Source organism: Epinephelus lanceolatus, chromosome 4, assembly GCF_041903045.1.
Source record: "Epinephelus lanceolatus isolate andai-2023 chromosome 4, ASM4190304v1, whole genome shotgun sequence".
Taxonomy (NCBI): domain Eukaryota; kingdom Metazoa; phylum Chordata; class Actinopteri; order Perciformes; family Serranidae; genus Epinephelus; species Epinephelus lanceolatus.
The window spans coordinates 32,840,846-32,857,930 of NC_135737.1; the positions used below are offsets into that span (position 1 = coordinate 32,840,846).

The following is a 17,085-nucleotide window of genomic DNA, read 5'->3' on the forward strand; positions in this document are numbered from 1 at the left end:
AGGAAGTTGGGGTTATTTCAGTATCTATCTTTAAACAGATGTTTGGTAATTTATTCATTTACTGTTTGTTCCTTGTCTTGATAATGTTAACATTACTCCAGGTCATTCTTTACATCTGTCTTCAGTTTGGTTCTGCATTATATCTCCACTTTTAATAGGTCACCGGCATTTTTAGTAGACTTGCACCTGATATATCGGCAGTGCTCGGAATCGGGCCGATTTTCACATGATCGGCCATGACCTGCCACGGCCGATCAGTCTAAAATATGCCAATTTAAAACGCCGGTCAAATTTCTGCCCCACCGCATGATTGACATCCAGCAGCGCACACACGCACATGTGCAACTCATGGCTTGGGCAATGTGAGGAAGTGAAACATGGGCGGCTTCTCGCCTTAATCATTCACGCACACACATCAAAAGAGAGAAAGTTGTTAACTGTCCATGTTAAACTGAACTGCGGAGCTCTCACTGCTGCACTGTGCCGCTTGAAAGTGATGAGGCGTGTGTCCGCGGGCGCGTCCTGAAGACTTGTGTGAATTTTTCACAGGAGATATTTTTACTTTTGTCTATTCAAGAAATTACCCACAAATGCTATACACCAAGAATTCTTTTTTTTTTTTTTATCTATGTTTTTATTTATGTATACCTTTTTTACTTATTTATTTTAATACTGTACCTGAAGTTATATTTGAGCAAAAAGGAAAATGTTTCTTAACCTGTGTCACTGTTTTTGTTTGTTTGTTTGTTTGTTTGAGATGATTATTGAAAAGCTGGTTGTATCTTGGTTAAAATGTTCTAATAAAGGAAAGATCTCAAGATCACACAATATCTTGTTGTGCTGTAAAGTGGTTTGAAAAAAATGAAATCGGAATCGGCCCAAAAATTGTAATCGGTTTAGACATAAAATGTATATTCCAATGTACTTGAAAATGGCACCTGTGTTACTTGATCCATATGTAACGGAGAGGAAGCTGCTGAAAACAATGGCAGATCATTGTAGCCTCTATAGAACAATATATATATATGTGGATGTGTTCCACTCCAGATGGCTGACTAGCTTTTTGTTCATATGTTTTCAATGGTGTGTGAGACAGAAATGCAATTTGTCTCTGTCATTTGTGTGTGTGTGTGTGTGTGTGTGTGTGTGTGTGTGTGTGTGTATTGGGGTTTTTATTGTGCAATTTTAATCTGTGTTAATTGGTTTGTTTGTCTTTACTGTATGTGTGTGTGTGTGTGTGTGTGTGTGTGTGTGTGTGTAGAGGCTCAACGCTGCTTAAATAGAGGAGGGGTTCTGTCTGTGTGTGTGACAGAGTGCTGCGGAATTTCTCAATCAGATCCAAAAGAGCTTATTGGTTTTAACCGAAGACAGACTGCTGTGTATGTATGTGTGTGTGTGTGTGTGTGTGTGTTGCATGACTGGTTGAGTTCCTCAGCTGTAACAACACTGCATCCCTCTCTTCTCAGTCATAACATCTTCCCTCTTCTGCCTCCCCCTCCTTCCGCTTTCTTTGCATTTGGGTTTAAAATACTTGGACAACATTTCAAGGCAATAGTTTTATTTTCTTCTTGGTTGTCAGGTGCAGAAATCTGTATTTGTTTGACATCATCTGGCTTAAAACCAAATAATCTTCAAATGATGATGATAATCCACTTTAAGCAATTAAAAAAACGTTCTTTGTTCCGAGTGTGGGAAGATTTCCCCTTTGGAGTTTTGATGTTTGTTTTCTGCTTTCAAAAATGTATTGTTTACTCTTTTTCCAAAAATGTATGTCATTTTTTTTTATAAATGTCCCACCAAATCTGCGTGCATTTGTAATGTAATTAGTCCACTTGTATGTAATGGGAATACTGGAAATATGACAATAGTTCCTTCGTTGAAACAGAGAGAAAATGTAACAGCAAATGTAAAACTTCAACTACAGCAATCAATGAAATATAATCTTAAGAATAACTGTGCAGCCCCACACAAGAGCAGCAAAAGTTTATCAGACCAGTCAGCTTCTCATCCGCTCTTAGGTCAGTGTTCACCTCACCAAGCAAAAGGTTCATGGGGACTTGCAGACTAATCACTATGAAATGGCTGCAGGTTGCTTTATCATTAAATGTGCATACAGTGGAATTAGAGTGGACTCAACAACTGGCACAAGACTCTAAACACTTGAGAACACTGCTCACTCCATAATAATAACCTCCACAGGGCCTGTAAATCCCCAAATAATTACCTGAGGTTTTTATTGACAGTGCAGTTTATTTGTTTTCCAGTAATAAGAGAGAAGAAACTGCATTAGCTTCCACTTGGTAAAGGCTTAACAGTGCTGCGGTGTTGACAGACACTGGCCTGAGTAAAGCAATCAGACTGCTCATTACACTGTTGGTGGTTGTGGATCTGCAGAGGGCCTGCTGCAGCTCTTACCCTGCCTACACACATACACACACACACGCACACACACACACTGGGTTTGACCCTCAGCTGTTTCCTTTGAAACAAAGCTGACAGCGGTTCACATGACATGATTAAAGGTAGGTCAGCACACCACATTACAAAAGTCATCAGTTCATTATCAGTTTAGTATTGTTCTTACACTTCTTTTTAATCTCTGCCTTCCTCTGTCTCATTGTCACTGCCTCTTCCTTCCCCACCCTGCTGCTTTTGTCCTTCTAGCAACACTGGGGTTCAATCGTATTGAAATAGTGTGTCTTTATTTCATCTTACCAGGTTGTAGGTTAACTGTATTAGGCCAGTTTAGAAGTTGTGCTAATCTAACTTGTGCATGTTGTGATCATATTTTACTTAGGTCTGATAGCAGCATTCTGTACACTGAAAGGCTCGAGGCCATTTCACAAGCAACACATCACAGTCTCCATCTGTTATTTTTGTACATGAGGATTTAATCGTGTTTCGATTTTCTCTTCCTCTCTCCTTCTCCCCAGGCTCTTTGTATAAATGTACAGTGCAGCGATGTGTTGGAGACGCTAAGCCTGATTTTCTGCGGTGCAGATGTAAATTGTTCAACTGGTATGGCAAGTTGGCCCTCTGTTCTGTCACTGGCCAACGCACACTCTCAACCCTTACAGGCTGAGTTACTCAGCCACAATCTCAACACAGGTACGGGAAGACTGTGCGCACACGGTCACATATATATATCAGATTGTTAATCAGTGATGTGTGATATACTGTGCTGATTGACATCTGGGTTGGATCTATGCCAGCTTTACATAAAGATTAAAAAAAGGGATTATATTGTACATTGTGACAGTTTTGTTTAAGTCAAACTCAGGATGAAAATAGCTCAGCCCCAGCTTACGTATTAAATTATGCTGTAAACCTGATACTGTCTATAATGTCTGGCTATGTGTGACAGTAATACATTCCTAAATGTTGAATAACCAAACACACTTTCCTGTCATACCCAGGAGTGTTTGGGATGTATAACACTTTCCACCTAACTTCACCAGATGCACTGCTCCTTATTTTACGTTTCGTTTCTTTGTTTGTTCTCCCACAGAGCTACCACGGTCAGAGGTAGGCGGAGACATGGAGGCGATACATTACACACCACCATCTTGCGTGTCTCACAACGGCTTCCTGTTCAAGACTGCATCCATGGCTCGAGCTATCACGGAGCGCAAAGCCAGAGAGGGTATTCACAGACACAGTGCAACACTTACTTACCCTCCACCCTGAAGGAATATACAAGACTTATAATGAGTACACTGTGTATTTGTGAAGCCATTCTCTAAACAAAGTCATGTAGAAGGTAAAAAATTGGCTTCACTGTAAATCTTTATGTGTCCCTCCATGCAGAGTTCAGTCGTCGCTGGTGCACGCTGAATGATGGCACCTTCAGCTACTATGAGAGTGACAAGAACTCGAATCCTAATGGAGCTCTGAAAGCTCCAGAGATAGTCTGTCTGGCTGTGGATGCACCTGAGAGACATGGGTACGCAAACACACACAGGACAAACTGATACATGTTCCCTTCCTTTTGCTTTCTGTATGAAATTACCATCACTATTTCAAACTGATATTATACACATAAGCTAAAACTGAATCACTGTGTTATTCAGAGTCGGCTATACACGTGAAGTATAACAATCGCCTGTCTGGACATATGAATTTATCTTTTTCCCTCTGTCTCCTTGTCTCCCAACCTCTCTTTAACCCTCAGGTACGACCACACCTTTGAACTCTACTCCGAGTCAGAGCGTCTCTATCTGTTCGGCACTGATGACCCAGACAGCCACAAGGAATGGGTCAAGTCTATTGCCAAGGTAACCACCGAATACATATTGGGGTCTAGAATCACAAATCCTTTTACCTTCTCCACAGATGGCCCCTCACAGATTTGGCATAGTAATTGTTCATTTCTTGTAGTAAAGTCTGAGAGCTGTGATAAGTGGAAGATGTTCAGTTCCAGCTCTGCTTACACTGGAAATGCTGCCTGCCTAGTGGTCAGGACAGAGCTAGCTAATGCTGACCTGTTTCCTGTGCCACATATTTTCCTCAGAACAGCACTTCTCGCAGCTGATGTAATTGTCAGCTGCGTGATGATGTGAAGTGAACGGTTACTTTAACTTCTGCTCTGCTGAAGCTGATGGATGTAGTGAAGTGTGTGATCGCAAAACTCTTTTTATCTGTAAAACAGTGTGGACGATTGACTGAATAACGAAAAATTGCATCTATTGGCTGTTACTATGATAGATGGACGGCATATCCATGGCTCCTGCATGTCTAGCCACAAAGCAATGGCCCTACTATGAAGTATTGTGCAGGAGCTTTAACATCTAACATTTCTTCTAACAATTTCATTAGAATTGGTTTTCACACAGGGGTACAGACTGAAATAGTTAATCATCATCAAAAGAGAAGAGAAACAGTGATCAATGTGCATTTTAAAGCCACAATGTCCCTGTTTTATTTGTAGAGCTTTATCCCAGCCTCTGCAGAGCCCCTGCTGAGGTTGGCTTTTGAGCGGATCGGGCGGCTAAAGTGTAAAGACGGCTTGAACCTACAAACATCCAAGGTTGGCTGGTTTGCACTGGTGGGCTCCACACTTCACGCCTACCTGGAGGACAGCCAGGGAGAAGAGATCCACCTCCGGAAGCTGAATGAACTCTGTGAGTTTTGTGTGTAAACTCATCCTGTTTTAACCCAGTATTTCTACACAGTTGCAGATGAAGATTAGTTTCCACAAATATCACTAGTATTATGCTATTTGTAGAACTGAAGTGGTGGCTGGATTGTTTCCTAGCTAGGATTATTTCCAACTTGTGTGATCCAAACATTTCCGATAACTCCAGAGCGTTGTCCAAAAGTCAAAATTTATTGAAGATAATAAATGTAATTATTTCCAAAATTCACAACATGTTTTTATCTAACAAAATATTATGCTTTAATCCATATTTGTTGGCATTTGGCCTTTAAAACACACAATCTCACTGGGGCCACACAAAGGGAGGCACCTGTACTATAGGGGCGGTCAGCAGTCTAACAGCACCATACTATTTCTATTGTATTTTTAAATTTGACCAGGGAGTCCCATTGAGATTAAACATCTCCTGTACGAGAGGGACCATGCCAAGGTGGCAGCCGTGCAAAAATCACAGTATATTAAAACACAACATGTAAAACATGATACACAAAATTCACAGTGTAGAACGGCTATTTTACTTTCTATTGAGGCCTCAAGAATTACAATCATCCCACATACCCCAAAGCCATTACTACACTGAACGCTGCACTGAAATCACACAGCCAGTAATATTTAATATTTATACTTACATCATGTGCAATAACTTTATTCATTTATTTATTTTATGTGCAATAATTTTAACTTATTTTATGTTCATGGCATATGTTGGCACTGCTTGTGTGTGTGTGCGTGCGTGTGTGTGTGCATTCAGAGTATGAATGAATGATATCTTATCCCCTCCTTGATTATTTACTTATTACTTTTATAATGAGTTCTGTTTTTATTCTGTGCATTGCATTTCATTTTATTTATTCACAATGACAATAAAAGAAATTGAATTAAAGACATTTTATCTCATAAAAGTAAAACCATTATTTAGAGGGATGGGATGACTTCATGAAATATGACAAAAGACATGTAAAGCTTCATTTGAAAACCTCGATAAAAGCTTTGAATGTGAAAAAAGGATTTAATACAACCCTAATAGGTACACACACAATCTGCACTTTTACTGCTTATGTACTGTACTGCAGAGTGATGATTGACAGAACAGTCATTTAGAAAGAAACCTTAAATAAACATATCAGTATAAAATGCAGTAGTTTTAAGCACATGCACATGCTGTGAAGTTCACTCTGTTTAAAAGCATTGCTATCTGGAATAATATGATCACTATGCTTTTGTGATTTACAGCGATTCAACAAGAGAATGAGGTGCTGGTCCTGGTGGAGAGAGGCAGGTGAGAGGGGAGATGGGTTGCAGATTGTTTGGTATAGTGGTGATGCTAAAGGGGAAAATTAATGTTTGCTTCTGTGTTTGACTTCTTACCTGTCCTGCAGTGTCCAGCCACTTTAAACAGTGTACAATCAATAGAATAGTAATGTGTATCTTTCAAAATGTGATCTGCATTTTCTCCATTACTCCCATGCCCTTTTCCCATCTCTTCTTCTCATGTTGAATCTTATCGTCCCTTCTCCCCTGTCTTTATCCAGAACTCTGTACATAGAGGGAGAGAGGAAGTTGGATTTTGTCGGCTGGTGCGGGGCCATCCAGGCGGCAGCGGGGAGTGGAGGAGACACACTGAGCCAGCAGCAGCTGACAGAGACAGACATACCTGTCATAGTGCACAGCTGCATCGGCTACATCACGCAGTGTGGTGAGAGACATCAACACTGACAGGGACATAAATGCATTTAAAGGGTCACGCATTTCTTCAGTCACACAGTGTGTCCACATACAAAGGCTCCTTATCTTTGCCACACATACATGCCTGCATTTACATCACGGGAGTCTTTATACTGGTACATAGTCTACTTTCTTTATTGCCGTTACTGTGTGCACACTTGGCACTTTCTGTGTGTGTGTCCTCATGTGACGATAATAGCAGGACCTCTGGCTCTGCAGAGACCCACGGGCCGCAACACAACAAAACAACTCAGTTCCGCCGTCATTTCTCCCACAGTGCTGCTTATCTTTCCCTCTGTTTTGGATTCTTTTCCTTACTTTCTCACTCTTCGTCCTTTGTCTTCCTCCCACTGGCACCAGCTGACCTGCAGTCTTTGACTCTGACTTGTTTTCTCTCTCCTTTCTGTCAACCCCTCTTCTCTCCATTTGATCTCTCTTTTCCTCCTTTCACTCCTACAGTTCCCTCCATTTGCTGTACGCACTTGTGTGTTTCCACATACTGTATGTGTAAGTGTGTGTGTGTGTGTGTGTGTGTGTGTGGGTGGGAGGCTTCATTTTGCTGATATCGCCTACTTTCCTGTCTGGGATGTTAATCCCTTTGGTCAGCTTTCTGGGAAACCAGGGCAGAACTGTCCTCGTTTTTGCCTCCATGTACTGGCAGTGGTCATCTACCATGACACAACATTAAGCGTAACCATCCTTTATGTTGTGATCAGGTGTTTTTTGAACCTTTCATCTAAGTAAACTGAATTCCTCTGGGTGTTTGGAGCCATATGAGGACCTGTAGGCCCTTGACCTGGAATTTCTGGTCCTGACGAGTGATTAAAGTGTGTCATAAAGGAACCACATTATGATTAGGACTCAGTTGAGAAATCTGGCACACTTGGTTGGAACAGGATTTTAATCCTGACTCAGTGCTACAGAACAACAGGACCAGAAGCCCTCTAGTGGGCACAACATGCACTGAGTCATTTAAAAAGTGTGTCACATCCAGGACATATTTTTTCTACTTTAACAAGAAATTGCACACAGTGGAGAAAATTGTAAGCATGTTGCTGTTCTGGCCCCACCACAGTGATGTCACAGCAGATATATTTTGCTGATTTGCTGTATTTTGACTGACTGATGATGGATTACACATTCTTTGGCCTTGTTGATTGGCAGCATGCTTCAAAGTTATACAATTTATAAGAACACAATCATAGGACGCAAAATCAAATAGCCACATATTCATTGATCCTCTTAACACCCCATCTCCAAAATAGGTCTAGTTTTAAGGTGCAATATATTGCACATTTTTTTACACATTGGCATTTTTAATTCTCATCATTTCAGTTGACAGTTCTGAATCTACACTTTTTCCTAGGCTTGACCTCTGAGGGAATATATCGTAAGAGTGGCGTGAACTCCCGTGTGGCAGCGCTTTTGGAGAGATTCCGCCGTGACGCTCGCAGTCTTCGTCTGAAGGAAGGAGAGCACCAGGTAGACGACGTCTCCAACACGCTCAAGCGCTTCTTCAGGGAGTTAGAAGAGGGACTGTTCACGTCGCAGGATGCCAGCACTTGGCTCAGTACCACTGGTAAGATTTACAGGACAGTTGTTGTGCCCTGCTGAACAGTCAAGCTGTGATTTAAGGATGGGCCAGTTCACTCAAATCACAAAAAACAGGTTTTTCCGCTTACACCGTGGGGTATCCAGCCGTACACATGACGTACAAGAGTTTTATTTTTAATTTGTGAAGTTTAGAGATACTGTGAGACTTCTGATGCCACTCCAGTACACTGGAGGTGAATAAAATCACCTGACCTTACAATTAACAGTTTTAACAGTTTAGGCACTATTTTATGCCACAGAAGTAATCCCAATGGACTCATGCTGTATTGGTGTGGCAAGAGAAGCGTCAATGACTGATGTCTCAAAACCTTTGAACGGACAGTTCACCCCAAAATCAAAGTTTTATTATTATTTTTCCTTTTACCTGTAGTGCTATTTATCCACAGACCTTGTTGTGAGCAGTTTCATGTAGGAACTATTTTCTTTACAATGACCCACATCCGCCAAATGTATCACCACGTACAAGGAAGCATGAATCTACTGCTAACTCCCCTAGCACCACAGAGCTAGCTAGCATTAGAGCTCAGCTGAGGAGGAGACATTTAATGCTTACATCTCGCACTGTGAAGGCATGAGCCTCTAATCCCTGAGTAGATGCACGCTTCCTTCTGTGATGCGATAAGGTCAATGGGTTTAGTTCTGTAGAAAGAAAATAGTCCCTACATGAAACTGCTTACAACAAGGTCTGTGGATTATCTTGACCTTAACCGGGTCATGACTTCTGGAAAGAGACATTGCTGTTGATTTTTTCAAATATATTTTTTTGGCACTTTGAGCCCCACAAGTGCTATCTAGTTCCATTATATTGGATAGAAGACATCTCTACAGAGGATATCTCCAACACTGCAACTCACACCAAAACATTCTAGACTGATAAATAGCACTACAGGTAAGATAAAAAAATATTTTAGGGTGAACTGTCAGTTTGAGGGCAGTTAAAGAAGGAAACAACTGTGAAAAAGTGTTTTCACATCAAGAGATTTAGAAGAAGTTTAGTCAAACTCTGGAATATTTACAGTAGAAAGTACACTGAAAACATAATGGAGGCCAAATGATCTCAGTTGCCACATCAGTTTGCCAGAGAGGCTACATACTCCATACATCAACTGATTCACAAGCATTTGTGTCAGAGTGCTACAGTAAATCTTTATCAGGAGCTTGTCACTTTTAACTCTGCTTTGAATCTCATCTTCCGTTTCTGTCTGTCTTTTTTCCTTCTTTCTCTCTCGTTTTGTCTTCATTTTTATATCTCTATCCCCCTTTCACTGATACTTTCTTCTCCATCTCTCTCTTTCCTTTTTGTTCTGACACTCTCATCTTGTGCTTTCCATCTTTCCCTCTTACACCTCCTGACATTTTCTATGATCCTGCTTCTCTTTATATTCCCTCTGCATTCATCATTTTCTCTAACCCTCTCCTTGTCGTCTACTCCAGCCATTCAGGATGAAAGCAAGAAAATCTCCCAGTACCAGCTGCTGTTTAACAGACTGCCTCGTGTCAACAAGGCTACACTACAAGCCCTTATCAACCATCTTTACTGGTGAGAAACACGCACATTAAAATCCTCCTGTATCTCCGTACACGTTTGTGTGCACGTGCCCATGTGTGTTTGTCCTGCGTGTGTTTCAGTGTGCAGCGTTTTTCTGAGCTGAACCAGATGAACCTCCATAACCTGGCCATAGTGTTCGGTCCCACACTGTTCCAGGCCGATGGGAAGGACTTCACCGCTGGCCGCGCTATAGAGGACCTCATACAGCACTACACACTCATCTTTGAGGTCAGACTCACTGCTCACTGTTACAGAGGGGTGACGGGAGGGCAGAACATTTTGTTCTGGAAGCTGATGCATTGATCTTAAGTGATGTCATCTGAAAACACAACGTGCATTGCTCTAAAAGGTTGAGATGTCAAAGAACGTGGCATCTTACATTGGCTGCAAGATTAAGCTCCCGAAAAGCAGAACAGATTCCAGCACTGCTATTTTATTTTCATTTTTTTTGTGGTGATAAGTTTATGTTCTTACTGTGCTTGTTGTTTTTACAGAAAATTCAATAGAGAACAAGATGGGAAAAGCAGAAGGAAGTTAGGAAGAGAGTCAGGAAATACATAATGATAGGATTGCCTCTCGTAAGCTTACAATGAAATCCCTGCGGCCATTGTCAAAATGTAAAAACAACAGCCCAACAACAGAAAGCCTGCGAGGAAGTAAATAAAGAGGTTTGAGCTGCCAGTGGGGGTTTCTGCTAGAGATCTTAAGATTGGCGTGATCCTGTAATTAAAGTATTAACTGTTTGTCAGTTGATTTACTGTTGAGTGAGTGACTGAATGTAATCTTACTTGTTTGCAGGTGGATGAGCAGCAGCTCAAGAAGCAACTGGAAGAGATCACTGTTATCATCCAAGTGCGAGAGAAACTCAACACAAAGTTTCCTGTGAGTCACACAAAACACCCGTCGGTGTTGTTGCACACCTGCATGCACATGTATGCTGCAGTTGGACATCTATGCATGCTGTTATTTGTTTCCTTAAGTTATTGTCTTTCTGTGTGACCTTTTCTGTGTGCGTTTGTGCGTGCTGGACACATCAGAGTACTGAACCTGGAGGACACTTCATCTGTACAGTGTACCTGGAGGAAAAGAAGGACACAGCAGAGCAACATGTCAAGGTGACCCAGACTTCACCAAATGACACAATGTTACTTACATTTCACATTTTTGGTGCCCAGTAGTTTCTTGTGTGGCACAGGGAAAAACAGCTGGCTACATTAGTATGATGCTACATTGTCGCCCTTTACTAAAAAGTGAGGAGTGTGAAACTCCAGAGTAACTGTGTAACTTCTTCCCTCAGATCCCTGGCTCTATGACAGCAGCAGAGCTGACCTGTGAGGTCCTGGACCGGCGTAACATCGCAGTTAAAGACAAAGAGTACTGGAACTGCTGGGAGGTCAGCGACAAGGAGGAAATGGGTGAGTAAGATGAGGAGACGGACAGAGAAGGCACAGTAGCTGACAAAAACCTAACCTTTTTGTGCTTTTAATTTTGACGCATGTGATGATTTTTTTATTTTAGTTGTATTTGCAAACACATAAAAGAACATAAAATACAGATAATGAAAAATAAGAAATGTGTCAGTAGAGGTCAAGAAGCCACAGGCTTCTAAAACGGACCTCCCATAAACTTAGGACAAAAATAAAATTACCAAAAAATGAGGAAAAAAGATATAAAAACTAACACAATTAAGAAAAACACAACAAAGATAGATGACAGCAAGAGGATAACAAGCTCTTAAAAACTTTGGCGTTCCATACGGGTACACCATGATATCTATAGGAGTACAGGCCATGTTTTGTTGTGTAAAAAGGAGGGTGGAGATGATCCACCTGTCACATTATAGGAATGCATTTGGGAATAAAATTTAAAGTAGTTGCTAAAGGATGATGGTAGAGAAGAAGGCAGGAACATATACTTGTTTATAAACACAGTTGGAGTTGGAGAAAGAAGCCAATCTTACAAATTGCTTTTGCAGCTAATAAAGTGTGAGGGAATTTCTACAATTTTGGCACAAACGTCCAACTGGACTCAAGTATGAACTGATTAGAATCTGGTGAGTTCAAGGTCACTGTGACCTAACAAAACATGTTTTTGGCCATAACTCAAGAATTCAGATGCTAATCATGATGACATTTCACACAAATGTCTAAAGGTCAAAGGTTAGCTTCACTGTGACATCATAATGCTCTGCAAAAACACTTTTCTGGACATCATTCGACATTATAACTCAGAAACAGAAAGGAGACATTTGGTTAGATACTGAATTGGTGACACCAATCTTGGGTTCCCACACTGAATCTATAGATCCTCAGTGCTGCCGGGGGGAAGATGTGTGCGAAGCATCCATGTTTTTACAGATATAGATGTAAACTTTAAGTGCAATTTGATTGGTTTGCAGAGGGATACAACTGCAAGGTGGTGATTCTAGTTACAAAAAAGATTATCATGTTGTTATTGTGAATTTATCGCCATAGATATGTCTTGAATACAGCTCTTTTGGTTAGGAAAGCAACAGTGGTCACTTTGGAAATTTTCGTTAAGATAAAAAAAGGCCCAGAGCGACCCAAAAACAATGACTCAAAGCTTGTGAAGGGCTCTCCGCTCAACCTGCAACATGACCTACTGAAAGTGACACACAAATTCCAGAGGCGAGAAGATCATTCTGGGCAATGTGACTGTGTGTCGTGGTTTGTTTTGAGCCTGGTATGTGGGCCATCTGGTTCCCCACCGGGAAGCCTGTAGGTTGCTTATCGAATGCCAGTAACACTCAACTGATCTGGCAGATTTCCCATCACTGGCCGGAAAATCAACCCGCTGATTACAGGGGTATATTGGGGAATTATGCTGCAAAAAGAAAGACTATTAGAAATAGTATGATTACAAGAAGACATGGAGGAAAATTTCTGTCTGTCACTTGTTCAGTACAGACATAACAAAAGACATAACAAAAGATAGTTTTGAGTTTGGTATGTAGGCGTGCAAGCAGAAACTGTTTATAAAGATGTCAAGTACCATCGTTGTGTGCCATATCTGTATTCCATTGTCTGCTAAAATAGAAACAAAAACATTTTTTCATAGCTACAAAAAACAACATGCACTGTTTATTTTTGCATCAAGAGCTCAGCCTGTTTATCTGAGAAATGATCATGTAAACAAATGATTTGAGGACACTTTGGATTTTCTTATATCACCCTTCGTTTTACATCCCTCTGCTTCCCTCAGAACGTCCACTGCACTATCAGGAGCGAGTCTTACCCATCCTCCACTCCTTTGGCACAGACTCCCATCTGCTCATCAAGAAACACCTCGCCATGGAGGCGATGATGGTTTACCTGGGTAAACACACACTCACAAATCAACTGCGAACAAAATGATTCTCTCTAAAACATTGTGCTGTTAGTCCTCTACATGTCCTCTATCTTTATAATCTCTCATTCTGCCCTGCAGCCAGTAAAGTGGATGTATCCAAACACGGGATGATGAAATTCAGAGAAGAGCGAAGCATCTTGGGATTGGGACTGTCCTCTGGAAGTTTCCATGACCGATATTTCATCCTCAACTCCAGCTCTCTGAGAATGTACAAGGAAGTCAGAGTAAGAGTGAGAGATTTACAGGAAACAAATTTCTCATTTCCTGTTGTCACATTCCTTCATAGGCTGTTTCTGTCTCTCTCCGTCTGTCAGAGTAACCGTCCGGAACGTGACTGGCAAGTGAAAAACCTAAAGGTCTACCTGGGCATTAAGAAGAAAGTCCGCCCTCCTACATGGTGAGAATATGCAGTGTGGCACTGATGTGACTTTGTATCCTCCTCATGTCTACTGACTGACAAACAACAGGTGGCTGCTCTGAATTGCGAGAGCTGTAAAAACAACCATTGTCGGAATGTTATATTTGCTATTATGGAAAAGCCGGGACTTTAGCCGCTGGCACCTGCCTGTCAAACAGAAAAACGGCCAGCTCCCTGTCACAATGCTCACCAGTGGAAGTGGAAGTGAAAGGCAGCCCCAAATTCACTCTTATTTTAGAATAAGCTCTGTCCGCTTGGTGTTTTGCCTCACTATATTTGCGTCATGTGGCACTGCGTCTGCCATTTTCATAGCTTCCTATTGGATGTGTGCTGCCACCACCTTGTCACTACCTTTTCATCAAGTCCAGACCTCACCTGCACACTGTTAATGGCTGGGTGCTACATAACACTGCCCAAAAGTTGCAGCCTATAAAGAAGAAAAAAAGAAAATACACCGCCACACATTTCTATTGGGTCGTATATAAGAGGGATTACTTCTGTATGAGTCTATACATTGTCGGAAAATTCTAGGCCCAGTTGTTCAACGAGTTAAATCCAGAAAAGAATGATGTGGATTTGGAAATCCCATGTTTTGCTAACTGGGATCAGATGAGCCAATTTACTTTTGTGCCAGTCTTTGAAGGCAACATTTGATTGGATTATCCTAATTCAGATACTAACTTTTCAAGTGACCAAATCCAGATAAGCAGTGCCCTAAATAGGACCACACGTCACAATGTAGGCTACTAGCTCTGTCAAGAATCACATGTAGAAAAGCCAGCATGAGGTCACCTGAAGTGTTTTTTTATTCGAAGAAACAGAAACCTGCATAGGGAATGCTGTTGTTAGAGACTAATTTTGACTGTGTCATTGTATTTAATATAAAGTGATAAATTAAAATTAACATTTAAGCAATAATTTCAAAGATTTACATTTAAATACAGTCAGGTCCATAATTATTTGGACAATGATACAGTTGTCATCATTTTGGCTCTGTACACCACCACAATGGGTTTTAAATGAAACAATGAATACCTGCTTAAAGTGCAGACTCTCAGCTTTCATTTAAGGCTTTTTTCAAAAATGTAGTATGAACCGAGTAGGAATTACAACCATTTCTTCACACAGTCCCCCAACTTTAAGGGCTCATAAGTATTTGGACAAACTAACATAATCATCAATTAAACAGTCAGTTTTAATACTTGGTTGCAAATCCTTTACAGTCAATGACTGCCTGAAGTGTTGGACACACAGACATCACCAGATGCTGGGTTTCTTCCCTGATGATGCTCTGCCAGCCCTTTACTGCAGCCGTCTGCACTTCCTGCTTGTGTTTTGGGTGTTTTGCCCTCAGTTTTGGCTTCAGCAAGAGAAACGCATGCTCAATTGGATTCAGGTCAGATGATATGACTTGGCCATTGCAGAGCATTCCACTTCTTTGCCTTAAAAATGTCTTTGGTTGCTTTTGCAATATGCTTCAGGTCATTGTCCAACTGCACTGTGAAGCATCGTCCAATGAGTTTTGAAGCATTTGGTTGAATCTGAGCAGATAATGGTGCCCCAAACACTTCAGCTTTCATCCTGCTGCTCTTGTCAGCAAGACAAGACTTCACTAGAATAAATACAGAGGGTTTATCACAAGATGCAAACCATTGGTTAGCCTTAAAAATGGAAGGCCAGATTAGAGTTTGTCAAAAACCATCTAAAAAGCCTGTACAGTTGTGGAACAGCATACTATGGACAGATAAAACAAAGATCAACTACCAGAATGATGGGAAGACAAGAGAAGGAAGAAGGGAAGGAACTGCTCATGATCCAAAGCACACCACCTCATCAGTGAAGCATGGTGGAGGTACTGTTATGTCATGGCCATCTATGGCTGCCAGTGGAACTGGTTCTCTTGTATTTATTGATGATGTGACTGCTGAGAAGAGCAGCAGGATGAAAGCTGAAGTGTTTGGGGCTACATTATCTGCTCAGATTCAACCAAATGCTTCAAAACTCATTAGACGATGCTTCACAGTGCAGTTGGACAATGACCTGAAGCATACTGCAAAAGCGACCAAAGACATTTTTAAGGCAAAGAAGTGGAATGTTCTGCAATGGTCAAGTCATATCATCTGACCTGAATCCAATTGAGCATGCATTTCTCTTGCTGAAGCCAAAACTGAGGGCAAAACACCCAAAACACAAGCAGGAAGTGCAGACGGCTGCAGTAAAGGGCTGACAGAGCATCACCAGGGAAGAAACCCAGCATCTGATGATGCCTATGTGTCCAACACTTCAGGCAGTCATTGACTGTAAAGGATTTGCAACCAAGTATTAAAACTGACTGTTTAATTGATAATTATGTTAGTTTGTCCAAATACTTATGAGCCCTTAAAGTTGGGGGACTGTGTGAAGAAATGGTTGTCATTCCTACACGGTTCATACTACATTTTTGAAAAAAGCCTTAAATGAAAGCTGAGAGTCTGCACTTTAAGCAGGTATTCATTGTTTCATTTAAAACCCATTGTGGTGGTGTACAGAGCCAAAATGATGACAACTGTATCATTGTCCAAATAATTATGGACCTGACTGTATATGTCTGATAAGCTACTGTCCATCACCGAATGAGGTAACAAGATGGTGCCTGTGGCCCACTGATAGCCTAGTCACATTACTTCTGAACAGCTTGGCCCTGTATAGTATACTTTTAAATCAAACATGGGTTGCACATAAATGCTAGAAAAGAACATTTATCAATAGAGAAAAATCACAAACTTTAGGATATTTGATGTATTTTTAATGGACTTATTTAATTTAACTGTCTTCTTCTTTCAGAATTAATCAGAGGCTGACAGAAATGTCTGTTACAACACTCACTTTTCAGCATAATCACTTAAAGGAATAATCAATGACTTAACTTAAATAATTCATGTTCCAATTTTGGGTGCATTTGCCTCATCTGGAAAAGCTCATTGGGACCTGTAAACCAGTGACCACCAGGGGGCAGACTGAGCACAAGAATCACAGGCACTAGGACATTCATAATTGTACTGATGTTGAACTAATTACATCTTTCTTTCTGTGTGTGTGTGTGTGTCCAGTTGGGGCCTGACAGTCGTGTATGAGAGTAAGAAACAAGAGAAGCCAGAGAGGCAGCAGTGGTGAGTGGATGTCCAGTTCTGTATGTATCACATTTCGACCCCATATATACAATATGCAGCTGTCAGCCTGGAGCACTTACAGCTCAGACCAGTCCTGCTCATGCTG

The 17,085-nt window shown here is 41.1% G+C and overlaps 1 protein-coding gene across 7 annotated transcripts in view; it reads left to right on the forward strand.

Moving 5' to 3' along the window:
- Positions 1-17,085, forward strand: part of arap1 (ArfGAP with RhoGAP domain, ankyrin repeat and PH domain 1) — a 73,245-nt gene that overhangs the window by 44,064 nt on the left and 12,096 nt on the right. For 5 of the 7 annotated variants that reach the window (XM_078167147.1, XM_078167150.1, XM_078167148.1 and 2 more), the window contains exons 14-29: positions 2,934-3,108; positions 3,509-3,643; positions 3,808-3,943; positions 4,172-4,274; positions 4,928-5,120; positions 6,389-6,434; positions 6,688-6,851; positions 8,247-8,459; positions 9,929-10,034; positions 10,124-10,271; positions 10,842-10,925; positions 11,081-11,158; positions 11,341-11,458; positions 13,266-13,379; positions 13,491-13,809; positions 16,920-16,979. In XM_078167147.1, the coding sequence (XP_078023273.1) occupies positions 2,934-3,108; positions 3,509-3,643; positions 3,808-3,943; positions 4,172-4,274; positions 4,928-5,120; positions 6,389-6,434; positions 6,688-6,851; positions 8,247-8,459; positions 9,929-10,034; positions 10,124-10,271; positions 10,842-10,925; positions 11,081-11,158; positions 11,341-11,458; positions 13,266-13,379; positions 13,491-13,809; positions 16,920-16,979 (2,192 nt within the window). The remainder of the gene's footprint in view (positions 1-2,933; positions 3,109-3,508; positions 3,644-3,807; positions 3,944-4,171; positions 4,275-4,927; positions 5,121-6,388; positions 6,435-6,687; positions 6,852-8,246; positions 8,460-9,928; positions 10,035-10,123; positions 10,272-10,841; positions 10,926-11,080; positions 11,159-11,340; positions 11,459-13,265; positions 13,380-13,490; positions 13,810-16,919; positions 16,980-17,085) is intronic. The other 2 variants (XM_033632363.2, XM_033632365.2) reach the window with 1 other exon arrangement.